This window comes from Oncorhynchus nerka, linkage group LG19, assembly GCF_034236695.1.
Source record: "Oncorhynchus nerka isolate Pitt River linkage group LG19, Oner_Uvic_2.0, whole genome shotgun sequence".
NCBI classification, from domain to species: domain Eukaryota; kingdom Metazoa; phylum Chordata; class Actinopteri; order Salmoniformes; family Salmonidae; genus Oncorhynchus; species Oncorhynchus nerka.
This window is the reverse complement of record NC_088414.1, coordinates 49,855,506-49,870,978: the sequence shown is the minus strand read 5'-3', so window position 1 is coordinate 49,870,978 and position 15,473 is coordinate 49,855,506. Positions and strand designations below refer to the sequence as shown.

At 46.6% G+C, this 15,473-nt stretch overlaps 1 protein-coding gene across 1 annotated transcript in view; it reads left to right on the top strand.

Annotated features, from left to right (window-relative positions):
• The window catches only part of ddx52 (DEAD (Asp-Glu-Ala-Asp) box polypeptide 52), a 73,328-nt gene extending 65,677 nt beyond the window's left edge, over positions 1–7,651 (top strand). The window contains exons 13-15 of the mRNA XM_065005066.1: positions 1,002–1,071; positions 3,292–3,522; positions 7,206–7,651. Coding sequence (XP_064861138.1) covers positions 1,002–1,071; positions 3,292–3,522; positions 7,206–7,233 — 329 coding nt within the window. The 3' untranslated portion in view covers positions 7,234–7,651. The remainder of the gene's footprint in view (positions 1–1,001; positions 1,072–3,291; positions 3,523–7,205) is intronic.
• The last annotated feature ends 7,822 nt before the right edge of the window (positions 7,652–15,473 follow it).

Here is a 15,473-nt window from a genome sequence, read left to right as displayed (position 1 = left end):
CTCTCCCCCACCTCTCCTCCCCCACCCTCTCTCTCTCTCTCCCCCACCTCTCTCTCTCCCCCCACCCTCTCTCTCTCTCTCACCCCACCTCTCTCTCCCCCCCACCTCTCTCTCCCCCCACCCCTCTCTCTCCCCCACCTCTCTCTTCCCCCCCACCTCTTCCCCCCACCTCTCTCTCCCCACCTCCTCTCTCCCCCACCTAGATCTCTTTCCCCCACCCTCTCTCTCCCCCACCTCTCTCTCCCCCACCTCTCTTCTCCCCACCTTCTCTCTCCCCACCTCTCTCCCCCCCCTCTAGACCCTCTCTCTCCCCCACCTCTCTCCCCCCCACCTCTCTCCCCCCTCCTCTCTCCCCCCACCTCTCTCTCCCCCATGTTCCCTCTCTCTCTCCCCCACTCTCTCTCTCCCCCACCCTCTTCCCCCCCCCTCTCTCTCCCCCACCTCTCTCCCCCACCTCTCTCCCCCCACCTCTCTCCCCCCCCCCACCTCTCTCTTCTCCCCCACCTCTCTCTCTCTCTCCCCCACCCTCTCTCCTGGTTCTCCCCCCCACCCTCTCTCTCCCCCACTCTCTCTCTCCCCCCCTCTCTCTCTCCCCTCTCCCCCACCTCTCTCTCCCTCCCCCCACCTCTCTCTCTGCCTCCCCCCCACCTCTCTCTCTCTCTCTCCCCACTTCTCTCTCTCCCCCCAGATGGTTTCTCTCCCCCACCTCTGTTCCCCCACCTGTCTCTCCCCCCAACTCTCTCTCTCTCCCCCCACCTTTCTCTGTTCCCCACCTCTTCTCTCTGCAGGAGTAGATGGTTTCTCTCTCCCCCCACCTCTCTCTCCCCCACCTGTTCTTATCCCCCCACCTCTCTCTCTCTCCCCCACCTCTCTCTCTCCCCCACCTCTCTCTCTCCTCAACTCTGGTTCCCCCCACCTCTCTCTCTGTCCCCCCACCTGGTTCTCTCTCCCTCCACCTCTCTCTCCCCCCCACCCCACCTCTTCTCTCCAGTTATTTGCAGGAGTAGATGGTTTAAACAGGCCGGTTTGTGATGTCCCTGGCTACATGGTAGGCTTTAAAAAGATACACAGGTGAGTTTACAGCTGCATGGTTTAATCATGTGGTTTAGCTGATGTTCCCTGCCTGTTATTATGCAGGAGTAGATGGTTTAATCATGTGGTTTAGCTGATGTTCCCTGCCTGTTATTATGCAGGAGTAGATGGTTTAATCATGTGGTTTAGCTGATGTTCCCTGCCTGTTATTATGCAGGAGTAGATGGTTTAATCATGTGGTTTAGCTGATGTTCCCTGCCTGTTATTATGCAGGAGTAGATGGTTTAATCATGTGGTTTAGCTGATGTTCCCTGCCTGTTATTATGCAGGAGTAGATGGTTTAATCATGTGGTTTAGCTGATGTTCCCTGCCTGTTATTATGCAGGAGTAGATGGTTTAATCATGTGGTTTAGCTGATGTTCCCTGCCTGTTATTATGCAGGAGTAGATGGTTTAATCATGTGGTTTAGCTGATGTTCCCTGCCTGTTATTATGCAGGAGTAGATGGTTTAATCATGTGGTTTAGCTGATGTTCCCTGCCTGTTATTATGCAGGAGTAGATGGTTTAATCATGTGGTTTAGCTGATGTTCCCTGCCTGTTATTATGCAGGAGTAGATGGTTTAATCATGTGGTTTAGCTGATGTTCCCTGCCTGTTATTATGCAGGAGTAGATGGTTTAATCATGTGGTTTAGCTGATGTTCCCTGCCTGTTATTATGCAGGAGTAGATGGTTTAATCATGTGGTTTAGCTGATGTTCCCTGTCTGTTATTATGCAGGAGTAGATGGTTTAATCATGTGGTTTAGCTGATGTTCCCTGTCTGTTATTATGCAGGAGTAGATGGTTTAATCATGTGGTTTAGCTGATGTTCCCTGCCTGTTATTATGCAGGAGTAGATGGTTTAATCATGTGGTTTAGCTGATGTTCCCTGTCTGTTATTATGCAGGAGTAGATGGTTTAATCATGTGGTTTAGCTGATGTTCCCTGCCTGTTATTATGCAGGAGTAGATGGTTTAATCATGTGGTTTAGCTGATGTTCCCTGCCTGTTATTATGCAGTAGTAGATGTGGTATAAACCAGTGACTGTTACCCCTTAGCATGGTTTAATCATGACGACGCACACACTGTGCTGCCAGTGTAGGAAGCAAGATAAAACAGACATTTAGAGGGTGAGGAGAGAAAGGAGGAAGAGGGCGAGGGAGAGAAAGAGGGAGAGAAAGGAGGAAGAGGGAGAGAAAGGAGGAAGCTTGCCGTCTTGTTACGACATGTGTTATCTGAATTATACCAACGGGGGAACTTTGAATGCCTTTGAACGTTAGCTAGATAACAACCTTGTGTGCCGAGCGGCACCAGCATTAAAAACACATCTTACCTTTCTGTAGTTAATAAATCCAATGTGAAACGTGATCACTACAGTATCCTTAACTAGCATTGAAAAAGTCAATACATTTTTTAAAAATTAAACATCTCCCTCAATGGTGCTTGTAATGTTGTCAGTAGCTACAGTAACCTATGGGTCAGAGGGGAGGGGAGGGGCAGAGGGGAGGGGCTACAGTAACCTATGGGTCAGAGGGGAGGGGCAGTAACCATGGGTAACCTATGGGTCAGAGGGGAGGGGCAGTAACCTATGGGTCAGAGGGGAACCTATGGGTCGGAGGGGAGGGGCTACAGTAACCTGGGTCGGAGGGGAGGGGGTCAGAGGGGAGGGGCTACAGTAACTATGGGTCGGAGGGGGGTCAGACCTATGGGTCAGAGGGGGGCTACAGTAACCAGTAATGGGTCAGAGGGGAGGGGCTACAGTAACTATGGGTCAGATGGGTCAGACCTATGGGGGGAGGGGCTACAGTAACCTATGGGTCAGAGGGGAGGGGCTACAGTAACCTATGGGTCAGAGGGGAGGGGCTACAGTAACCTATGGGTCAGAGGGGAGGGGCTACAGTAACCTATGGGTCAGAGGGGAGGGGCTACAGTAACCTATGGGTCAGGGGAGGGGGGCTAACTAACCTATGGGTCAGAGGAGGGGCTACAGTAACCTATGGGAGGAGGGAGGGGCTACAGTAACCTATGGGTCAGAGGGGAGGGGCTCAGTAACCTATGGGTCAGAGGGGAGGGGCTACAGTAACCTATGGGTCAGAGGGGAGGGGCTACAGTAACCTATGGGTCAGAGGGGAGGGGCTACAGTAACCTATGGGTCAGAGGGGAGGGGCTACAGTAACCTGAAAAATAAAAACCTAACAAAAGCATAACTGTGTATCTGCAGTAAGGTAAAACGGCAGCTCCAGAAGAAACCGCCGAAGAGGAGCGCTATCCGTACCACGCCTCAATTTGTACTGAAGAAGGGAAGAGGAGGAGAGAAGACGGGAGGAGGAGTGGGAGGACCGAAGAAAGGAGCACTGGGAGGACCGAAGAAAGGAGCTGACGGACAGGAGACGAAGGGAGATAAAGGACAGAAGTCGTCTGTTGGAGTCCAGTCTAAGGTCCAGGGGACGAGGTAGGAGCTCTGATCATGTAGAGGAAACAAAGGATCTTTGACAATATGAATCTATTCCTCGCCACCGCCTCAACCCTATTGGAGGAGGAGAGTTGAGGTCCTTCGCCTCTGACTTTCTTTTCCAGTCTGTTTTGAGGAGGAGAGGAATAGATTAATATCCATCTGGGTTAATGTGCTTCCAACTGTCTTCTTTTGATGATGTCATCAGACATATGTGTGTTTATTGTACTGTGAGGTTGACACTGACTTCCGACCCTTAGATTCTCTCTTGCCTCGGCTCTTTCTCTCTCTCTCTCTCTCGCACCTCTTTCAATTCAAAGGGCTTTATTGTCATGGGAAACATATGTTTACATTGCCAAAGCAAGTGAAATAGATAATAAACAAAGAATGAACCGTAAATATTACACTCAGCGTAGTTTCAGAGGAGTAGAGACATGTCATATTATGGCAGACCAATCCAAACTCATCTCCCGGCATGCCCAGCCCACTCATTATCTCAGCCAATCATGGCTTGCGTGAAGATTGCTGACTTTTTCTGTGGCAAAATCAACTAGGCTTGTGCTTTTAACAGTTTTTTTATTAGGTTTCTACATGTTTGTTATTGAGGCACATGAAAGTTCACATAATTCAGCATTTCTGCCAAAAAACGCATTTTGATAAATCATTTATGTTCAAATGCCTCTCCTGTGAAGTGGTGATGCGCAAAATAAGGCGCTCGCTGGCTCCCTCTGGCTCGGCTCCGTGCGCGCTCCCTCTGGCTCGGCTGTTGTATTGTGGAATCTTCGGTCAATACATTTAATTAAGACGATAAAGAAAGAGAATGTAAATACTACAGGGAATTAATATTTAGGAAATTAATCTTTAGGAAATTAATATTTAGGGAATTAATCTTTTGGCTGAGATCCCGCTAACGGGATCAATATGACAACAGCCAGTGAAATTGCAGGTCGCCAAATTCAAAACAACAGAAATCTCATAATTAAAATTCCTCAGACATAGAAGTATTTCACACCATTTTAAAGATACACTTCTTGTTAATCCAACCACATTGCCCGATTTCAAATAGGCTTTACGGCGAAAGCACCACAAACGGTTATGTTCGGTCAGCGCCAAGTCACAGAAAAACACAGTCATTTTTCCAGCCAAAGAGAGGACTCACAAAAAGCAGAAATAGAGATAAAATGAATCACTAACCTTTGATGATCTTCATCAGATGACACTCATAGGACTTCATGTTACACAATACATGTATGTTTTGTTCGATAAAGTTCATATTTATATCCAAAAATCTCAGTTTACATTGGCACGTTATGTTCCTTAATTGCAACCGCTGTGTCAGATTTCAAAAAAGCTTTACGGAAAAAGCAAACCATGCAATAATCTGAGTACGGCGCTCAGACCCAACAAGCCAAACAGATATCCGCCATGTTGTGCAGTCAACAGAAGTCAGAAATAACATTATAAATATTCACTTACCTTTGATCTTCATCAGAATGCACTCACAGGAATCTCAGTTCCACAATAAATGTTTTTGTTCGATGATGTCCATCATTTATGTCCAAATAGCTTCTTTTGTTAGCGCATTTGGTAAACAAATCAAACCTCACAAAGCGCGTTCACTAGTTGCAGACTAAATGTCAAAATGTTTCGTTACAGTCCGTAGAAACATGTCAAACGATGTATAGAATCAATCTTTAGGATGTTTTTATCATAAATCTTCAATAATGTCCCAACCGGACACTTCCTTTGTCTGTAGAAAAGCAATGGAACGCGAGGTCGCTCACGTGAACGAGCGCCACGAGCGTGTGGCTCTCTGCCAGACACCTGACTCATTCCCCTGTCACTCAGTCCCCCTTTACAGTAGAAGCCTGAAACAACGTTCTAAAGACTGTTGACATCTAGTGGAAGCCATAGGAAGTGTAACATGACCGGTATCTTCAATAGGGGCTGAGTTGAAAAACGACCAACCTCAGATTGACCATTTCCGGGCTGAATATTTTTCTCAGTTTTTTGACTGCCATATGATTTCTGTTATACTCACAGACATCATTCAAACAGTTTTAGAAACTTCAGAGGGTTTATATACAAAATATACTAATAATATGCATATATTAGCAACTGGGACTGAGTAGCAGGCAGTTTACTCTGGGCACCTTATTCATCCAAGCTACTCAATACTGCCCCAGCCATAAGAAGTTAACCTCTTGCTTCTACCTGAGACACTTGCGTCCCAACTAGAGCTCTGGAAATGCAAATGCGCTACGCTAAATGCTAATAGTATTAGTTAAAACTCAAACGTTCATTAAAATACACATGCAGGGTATCGAATTAAAGCTACACTCGTTGTGAATCCAGGCAACAAGTCAGATTTTTAAAATGCTTTTCGGCGAAAGCATGAGAAGCTATTATCTGATAGCATGCACCAATACACTACAACAGAAAAGCACAGCAGGGGACGTAAACAAAATAATTAGCATTTCGGCGTTACACAAACCGCACCATAAAATAGAAAACAGTCCTTACCTTTCACCATCTTCTTTGTTGGCACTCCTAGATGTCCCATAAACACTATTGGGTCTTTATTTCGATTAAATCGGTCCATATAAAGCCAAGATATCGTTATATGTAGACTGTGTGATAAACGAAAAAAACAGCGTTTTCAAAACGTAACGTCATTTTTTAAAATTCAAAAAGTCGACGATAAACTTTCACAAAACACTTCGAAATACGTTTGTAATGCAACTTTAGGTATTAGTAAACGTTAATAAGCGATAAAATTCATCAGGAGGCGATGTAAAGATCATTAGCTGTCCGTCTGGAAAAATGTCCGGCTAGAAACTCAACGAAAATATCCGGTCCTAGACCTGAGGAAATACGGTGTCCTGCATGTGTTTGACCAAGAAAAAACTCGAAGGGAAATGACAAGACTCTAGACACCGTGTGGAAGCTGTAGGTACTGCAACCTCAGTCAATTAATTGTGGTTCACCTTTATCAATGGGTTCAAGTAGCGCATGGATATATTTTCCCATTTTCAGTGATCAGTTTTTCCTGTGCTTTTCGATGTAAATGCCGTTCTGGTAAAGCCACAGCAGTGATTTAACCAGTTTTATAAACGTCTGAGTGTTTTCTATCCACACAGACTAAGCAAATGCATATACTATAAATGCACAGAAGTTGGGGATTGATTGAGATGTTCTTATTTGGGAGTATTTCTCACAGTAGAGGAGGCAGTGCATCTCTGTCTCTACCTCCCCTGTAGTGCAGTGACCAGATAGACACTCCTCTTTGGGCGGCCATGTTTTTTTGCGTCTGTGTTTGGTCAGGATCTGTCTCTGTTTTGTATCTCTAGAGATATTTTGCTCGTTTCTTTTCTCGTTTTAAGCCAAATAGCAATCTAGTTCATTCTGTCTTTGTTTCATTTTCCCAATTTGTCAAATAGGAGGTTTTGATTTCCTTGTGTTTGGATAATAATGTTGTTTAGTGTTTTTAACAACAGCTGGCAGGGGACAGCGGGATTCTCGTACTCTTTTCTCTCAATTCAATTTGCTTTATTGGCATGATGTAATAACAATGTACATATTGCCAAAACATACTTTGGAGATTTTTTTAAATATATTTTTTGTAATTTAATAAAAATTGTCAATGGGACAATCATTCACAACAATAATCTCTTTGTTCTCAGGAAAAAGAAGAAAGGAAAGAAGAACTGAGAAGACAGGCAGATGAGAGGAAGGAGAAGACCGATGGAGATGGGAAGACGGGCAGATGAGAGGAAGGAGAAGACCGATGGAGATGTGAAGACGGGCAGATAAGAGGAAGGAGAAGACCGATGGAGATGTGAAGACAGGCAGATGAGAGGAAGGAGAAGACCGGTGGAGATGTGAAGACGGGCAGATGAGAGGAAGGAGAAGACCGATGGAGATGTGAAGACGGGCAGATGAGAGGAAGGAGAAGACCGATGGAGATGTGAAGACGGGCAGATGAGAGGAAGGAGAAGACCGATGGAGATGTGAAGACGGGCAGATGAGAGGAAGGAGAAGACCGATGTGTATGATAATACTGTTCTGTTGCTTTCAGATACGTGTGATTTGTATTTCTTGGACATTCTAATAAAAACAGTTGATTTAATGAAGTCAATTAAGAGCAAATTCTTAAAACCAGACATCACAAAATATATATAAGACACAGATACACATAAAGATGTACAAGACGGATACATACAGCACCAGTCAAAAGTTTGGACACCTACTCATTGAAGGTTCTTTATTTTTTACTATTTTCTAAATCTAAATCTTTTCTACATTGTGGAATAATAGTGAAGACATCAAAACTATGAAATAACACATATGGAATCATGTAGTAACCAAAAAAGTGTTAATAACAAATCTAAATATATTTGAGATTTTAGATTCTTCAAAGTAGCCAAGCTGATGACAGCTTGGCATGCTCTCAACCAGCTTCACCTGGAATGCTTTTATTTATATGCATTTTATTGCATGACATAAGTATTTGATCACCTACCAACCAGTAAGAATTCCGGCTTTCACAGACCTGTTAGTTTTTCTTTAAGAAGCCCTCACTCAGTACCTGTATTAACTGCACCTGTTTGAACTTGTTACCTGTATAAAAGACACCTGTCCACACACTCAATCAAACAGACTCCAACCTCTCCACAATGGCCAAGACCAGGGAGCTGTGTAAGGACATCAGGGATAAAATTGTATACCTGCACAAGGCTGGGATGGGCTACAGGACAATAGGCAAGCAGCTTGGTGAGAAGGCAACAACTGTTGGCGCAATCATTAGAAAATGGAAGAAGTTCAAGATGACGGTCAATCACCCTCGGTCTGGGGCTCCATGCAAGATCTCACCTCGTGGGGCATCAATGATCATGAGGAAGGTGAGGGATCAGCCCAGAACTACACGGCAGGACCTGGTCAATGACCTGAAGAGAGCTGGGACCACAGTCTCAAAGAAAACCATTAGTAACACACTACGCCGTCATGGATTAAAATCCTGCAGCGCACGCAAGGTCCCCCTGCTCAAGCCCGCGCATGTCCAGGCCCGTCTGAAGTTTGCTAATGACCATCTGGATGATCCAGAGGAGGAATGGGAGAAGGTCATGTGGTCTGATGAGACAAAAAATAGAGCTTTTTGGTCTCAACTCCACTCGCCGTGTTTGGAGGAAGAAGAAGGATAAGTACAACCCCAAGAACACCATCCCAACCGTGAAGCATGGAGGTGGAAACATCATTCTTTGGGGATGCTTTTCTGCAAAGGGGACAGGACGACTGCACCGTATCGAGGGGAGGATGGATGGATGGGGCCATGTATCGCGAGATCTTCCCTCAGTAAGAGCATTGAAGATGGGTCGTGGCTGGGTCTTCCAGCATGACAACGACCCGAAACACACAGCCAGGGCAACTAATGAGTGGCTCCGTAAGAAGCATCTCAAGGTCCTGGAGTGGCCTAGCCAGTCTCCAGACCTGAACCCAATAGAAAATCGTTGGAGGGAGCTGAAAGTCCGTATTGCCCAGCGATAGCCCCGAAACCTGAAGGATCTGGAGAAGGTCTGTATGGAGGACTGGGCCAAAATCCCTGCTGCAGTGTGTGCAAACCTGGTCAAGAACTACAGGAAACGTATGATCTCTGTAATTGCAAACAAAGGTTTCTGTACCAAATAGTAAGTTATGTTTTTCTGATGTATCAAATACTTATGTCATGCAATAAAATGCAAATTATTTACTTAAAAATCATACAATGTGATTTTCTGGATTTTTGTTTTAGATTCTGTCTCTCACATTTGAAGTGTACCTATGATAAAAATACAGACCTCTACATGCTTTGTAAGTAGGAAAACCTGCAAAATCGGCAGTGTATCAAATACTTGTTCTCCCCAGTGTATATACACGTATATTATTCCCGAGATCCCAGTTGTCTTGAATTCACTGAAGTCAAGTTTTCTCAGTTCCGAGTTGTTTTGAGCGTGGCACAAATCATGCTTCATTGACAGCATGGCCAATGTTGAACGTTTATCATTTTAAACATGGAAAAGAGACCCTTAATCCCAGATTTGGGACCACTCAGCCACTCCACTGAATGGCAGGTTAGTGATTGCTTTGCAATGCTTGCAGTTAGCCACTGACACTGATTCCTTCCAAACCACTTTCCAACTTGTTGTGTAATGTTTGCACCGACATTTTATCTCTTTCTTTGACAAAGATTAAAAAGGATTCGCCAGTATATTGTCAACTTGATGCATGATGACTGCTAGCTAAGATTTTAAAAGTATGATGTTGACCTGATCAGTCCAATCAAAGCTACTGTAGATATAACGTGATTTGACGTCATTTTATCTGTGGCCATTGACCTTGAGACTTTTCGGATGGGCACTTTTATTGTAACGCTATGGCAGGGCCCAAGAGGATAGAATTGTCTAGCTCTACCCTTAGACTTGTCGGTGACGTAGTGTCCCCATGAGTGACAGAACACTGAGCCAATAACGACGCAACGCTCTGTATTTGCTGCTGGCTCGCCCCACCACCACAGAAAGCACTGAGCTGGACTGAAACACCTGCACGTTGGAGCTGCCTCACCACCACAGAAAGCACTGAGCTAGACTGAGCTGCCTCACCACCACAGAAAGCACTGAGCTAGACTGAGCTGCCTCACCACCACAGAAAGCACTGAGCTAGACTGAGCTGCCTCACCACCACAGAAAGCACTGAGCTAGACTGAGCTGCCTCACCACCACAGAAAGCACTGAGCTAGACTGAGCTGTCCCACCACCACAGAAAGCACTGAGCTAGACTGAGCTGCCCCACCACAACAGAAAGCACTGAGCTAGACTGAGCTGCCCCACCACAACAGAAAGCACTGAGCTAGACTGAGCTGCCCCACCACAACAGAAAGCACTGAGCTAGACTGAGCTGTCCCACCACCACAGAAAGCACTGAGCTAGACTGAGCTGCCCCACCACAACAGAAAGCACTGAGCTAGACTGAGCTGCCCCACCACAACAGAAAGCACTGAGCTAGCCTGAGCTGTCCCACCACCACAGAAAGCACTGAGCTAGACTGAGCTGCCCCACCACCACAGAAAGCACTGAGCTAGACTGAGCTGCCCCACCACCACAGAAAGCACTGAGCTAGACTGAGCTGCCCCACCACAACAGAAAGCACTGAGCTAGACTGAGCTGCCCCACCACCACAGAAAGCACTGAGCTAGACTGAAACACCTGCATTTTAGAGCTGTCCCACCACCACAGAAAGCACTGAGCTGGACTGAAACACCTGCATCATCTGTTGTCTGCCCCTCCACCACAGAAAGCACTGAGCTAGACTGAAACACCTGTATGATATGCTGTCTGCCCCACCACCACAGAAAGCACTGAGCTAGGCTGAAACACCTGTATCATCTGTTGTCTGCCCCACCACCACAGAAAGCACTGAGCTAGGCTGAAACACCTGTATCATCTACTGTCTGCCCCACCACCACAGAAAGCACTGAGCTAGACTGAGCTGCCCCACCACCACAGAAAGCACTGAGCTGCCCCACCACCACAGAAAGCACTGAGCTAGACTGAGCTGCCCCACCACAACAGAAAGCACTGAGCTAGACTGAGCTGCCCCACCACCACAGAAAGCACTGAGCTAGGCTGAAACACCTGTATCATCTACTGTCTGCCCCTCCACCACAGAAAGCACTGAGCTAGACTGAGCTGCCCCACCACTACAGAAAGCTCTGAGCTAGACTGAGCTGCCCCACCACCACAGAAAGCACTGAGCTAGACTGAGCTGCCCCACCACAACAGAAAGCACTGAGCTAGACTGAGCTGCCCCACCACCACAGAAAGCACTGAGCTAGACTGAGCTGTCCCTCCACCACAGAAAGCACTGAGCTAGACTGAGCTGTCCCACCACCACAGAAAGCACTGAGCTAGACTGAGCTGTCCCTCCACCACAGAAAGCACTGAGCTCCACCACAGAAAGCAGACTAGACTGAGCTGTCCCACCACCACAGAAAGCACTGAGCTAGACTGAGCTGCCCCACCACCACAGAAAGCACTGAGCTAGACAGCTGCCCCACCACCACAGAAAGCACTGAGCTAGACTGAGCTGTCCCTCCACCACAGAAAGCACTGAGCTAGACTGAGCTGTCCCACCACCACAGAAAGCACTGAGCTAGACTGAGCTGTCCCTCCACCACAGAAAGCACTGAGCTAGACTGAGCTGTCCCACCACCACAGAAAGCACTGAGCTAGACTGAGCTGCCCCACCACCACAGAAAGCACTGAGCTAGACTGAGCTGCCCCACCACAACAGAAAGCACTGAGCTGTCCCACCACCACAGAAAGCACTGAGCTAGACTGAGCTGCCCCACCACAACAGAAAGCACTGAGCTGTCCCACCACCACAGAAAGCACTGAGCTGTCCCACCACCACAGAAAGCACTGAGCTAGACTGAGCTGTCCCACCACCACAGAAAGCACTGAGCTAGACTGAGCTGTCCCTCCACCACAGAAAGCACTGAGCTAGACTGAGCTGTCCCACCACCACAGAAAGCACTGAGCTAGACTGAGCTGCCCCACCACAACAGAAAGCACTGAGCTAGTCACACCACCACAGAAAGCACTGAGCTGCCCCACCACCACAGAAAGCACTGAGCTAGACTGAAACACCTGCATTTTGGAGCTGCCTTACTCAAGAAATAAAAAAAGAGACCATGTTTGTTTCCAGCTTTATTAACTCAATGATATATATTTGTCTACATTGTTTGCAAACTGATATGTGATACGTATTAATGCCAAAATAACATGCAAAACAGGCAAGGCCAACCTGCCCTGACTGACGGGTCGCCATTTGCTCTTTACATATTAGTGTTCATAGAATATTAGTGTAACATTTGGTAGTTGTACGTCATTGTAAATAAGAATTTGTTCTTAATCTACGTGCCTTGGTGAAGCACGTTGGGAAGGTTTGTGTTATGGCACTTTGATGCCGTCTGTCGGTAAAGGTGAATTACTGCGACACCAGTGTAACCCGGATGTATTGCAATGTGCTGTTACAAGACTGGTTACTCGCATCAGCGACTCCGTCTCGTCAGTTTAGTCCCTATGCCGACAGGAGACGCTCTGATCACTCCTGATATGTAGTTATCAAGAATATACATCATGGATTCCCAATATCTGAATAAGATGTTATCATTAGTCCCCTGACGCCGATTAAGACAACCCTCCGCACCTCTCTCTGATTCAGAGGGGTTGGGGTTACATTTCGGAGGACACATTTCAGTTGTACAACTGTCTAGGTATCCCCCTTTTCCCATTAGAATAACAGTGGCCCTAGCCTCTGAATGTCAGCTTTACCCAGGGGTGAAAGTAATGTATGTTCCGGTAGGGCGAACCTATTACAATTAATACATCATGCCCCCAAAAAACTACAGTCTATTACACCATTATGGAACAGTACTGCGTGTCAGCCGCAAGAACAATTAGCGGAATTGACTGGAAACCGGGTGGAATGTTCTCCAAACTGCGTTGTAGTTTGAGGAGAAAACTGACGTTTTGTCATAGCGGAGACGAGTGGCTGAGACCGAGGACAACAGGGGATACATCAATTCAGACTACAAGTGTACTGCTCCTAATGACAATCACAGCACATTTCAATCTATACGGAGGTGTTTTGTAACACATGTATCTTTCCATTCATCAAATTGCGGATGCACAGTGCACTGGTGGGGTTTGGATGCTGAAATGAATTGGTAAGTGGATGAATGTGCGCGGGCAGCCCACAGGAGCGCCTTTTAAGTGATTGTTTGACAACCGGATGAAAACACCATAACTGGTTGTGTTTATGCCACGTTTAAAAAAAAAGGCATAAACTAAGCTTTCCCTAAATTGAATTTAAATCGGCAAAATTATACAGCCCTAATTAGCTTACTCCTGTCTATACATAAATGAATAAAATCATTCAAAATAGGCTACTACACCAGAAAGCAGGATTTGGCCACAGCGGATCATTGGTTTACTTTATTAACCTGTGGCTTGTTTTAAATCGCATCAACTAGTCGGAAGGGCCCGCAATTTGGGCAGCGGCTGCTGCAATACCAATAGATGACTGTTGCGGCCCGCAATTTGGGCAGCGGCTGCTGCAATACCAATAGATGACTGTTGCGGCCCGCAATTTGGGCAGCGGCTGCTGCAATACCAATAGATGACTGTTGCGGCCCGCAATTTGGGCAGCGGCTGCTGCAATACCAATAGATGACTGTTGCGGCCCGCAATTTGGGCAGCGGCTGCTGCAATACCAATAGATGACTGTTGCGGCCCGCAATTTGGGCAGCGGCTGCTGCAATACCAATAGATGACTGTTGCGTTAGCGACTGTCAGTGAAAAGCAGAGACCCGGCCATGCATATCGCAATATTTAAAGATTACAATCCGGGAAAACTGTTTAGAAAGGACCTGGATATTTCTGTAAAACATATTACAGTCAGAAGACTCCAATCTGTATTTTAGCTTTCAAAATTCTTAAACTTAATCTTCCTGGCACCAGCAGAGAACATCGGCCATGTCCCCCCCGGGTCTGTGCATGTTCAGTCTTTATCATTGGATCAGTGCCACTTTTGTTTGTTTTTGGACAATAATGTCCCCCTCCATTGTATTTGTGCCTCCCGTTTTCGTAGGCCAATTATATGGATCAGACGTCGGGTTTTGTTGATCTGTTCGTCAGTGTCAGCAGAGTAGGCTACTCTTGTCATTTTCGCAGTAAAAATATATTAAAAAAGCGTGCGTGCTCTTGGCTGACCCCTACCGATAAGAAATGACATCTACTTTCACCCCCGGCTTTGCCTTAACATCCCATCGCGTATAAAACAAACCTGTTACATTATAGAATCTATGAACATAGAAACGAATCCCATTCTGTTTAAGTATTCACCTCATGATGCCTGTGTCAACAAGGACAATCCAATTCGTGACTTTTTCCTCCTTCAGGTCTTGTATAAAAATGGAATTTTTTGACATGTAATTGATATTTAACAATGTTTTTTGTTTGTTTGTGAATGTTGGACCAGGAGCTGGGTCAAGTGGGCGGGGAATCATCCTGTTGGACCAGGAGCTGGGTCAAGTGGGCGGGGAATCATCCTGTTGGACCAGGAGCTGGGTCAAGTGGGCGGGGAATCATCCTGTTGGACCAGGAGCTGGGTCAAGTGGGAAGGGAAACATCAGGTGAATAGACAGGAGCTGGGTCAAGTGGGAAGGGAATCATCAGGTGAATAGACAGGAGCTGGGTCAAGTGGGCAGGGAATCATCAGGTGAATAGACAGGAGCTGGGTCAAGTGGGCGGGGAAACATCAGGTGAATAGACAGGAGCTGGGTCAAGTGGGCAGGGAAACATCAGGTGAATAGACAGGAGCTGGGTCAAGTGGGAAGGGAATCATCAGGTGAATAGACAGGAGCTGGGTCAAGTGGGCGGGGAAACATCAGGTGAATAGACAGGAGCTGGGTCAAGTGGGAAGGGAATCATCAGGTGAATAGACAGGAGCTGGGTCAAGTGGGAAGGGAATCATCAGGTGAATAGACAGGAGCTGGGTCAAGTGGGAAGGGAATCATCAGGTGAATAGACAGGAGCTGGGTCAAGTGGGAAGGGAAACATCAGGTGAATAGACAGGAGCTGGGTCAAGTGGGCGGGGAAACATCAGGTGAATAGACAGGAGCTGGGTCAAGTGGGCGGGGAAACATCAGGTGAATAGACAGGAGCTGGGTCAAGTGGGCAGGGAATCATCAGGTGAATAGACAGGAGCTGGGTCAAGTGGGCGGGGAATCATCCTGTTGGACCAGGAGCTGGGTCAAGTGGGCAGGGAATCATCAGGTGAATAGACAGGAGCTGGGTCAAGTGGGCGGGGAAACATCAGGTGAATAGACAGGAGCTGGGTCAAGTGGGCAGGGA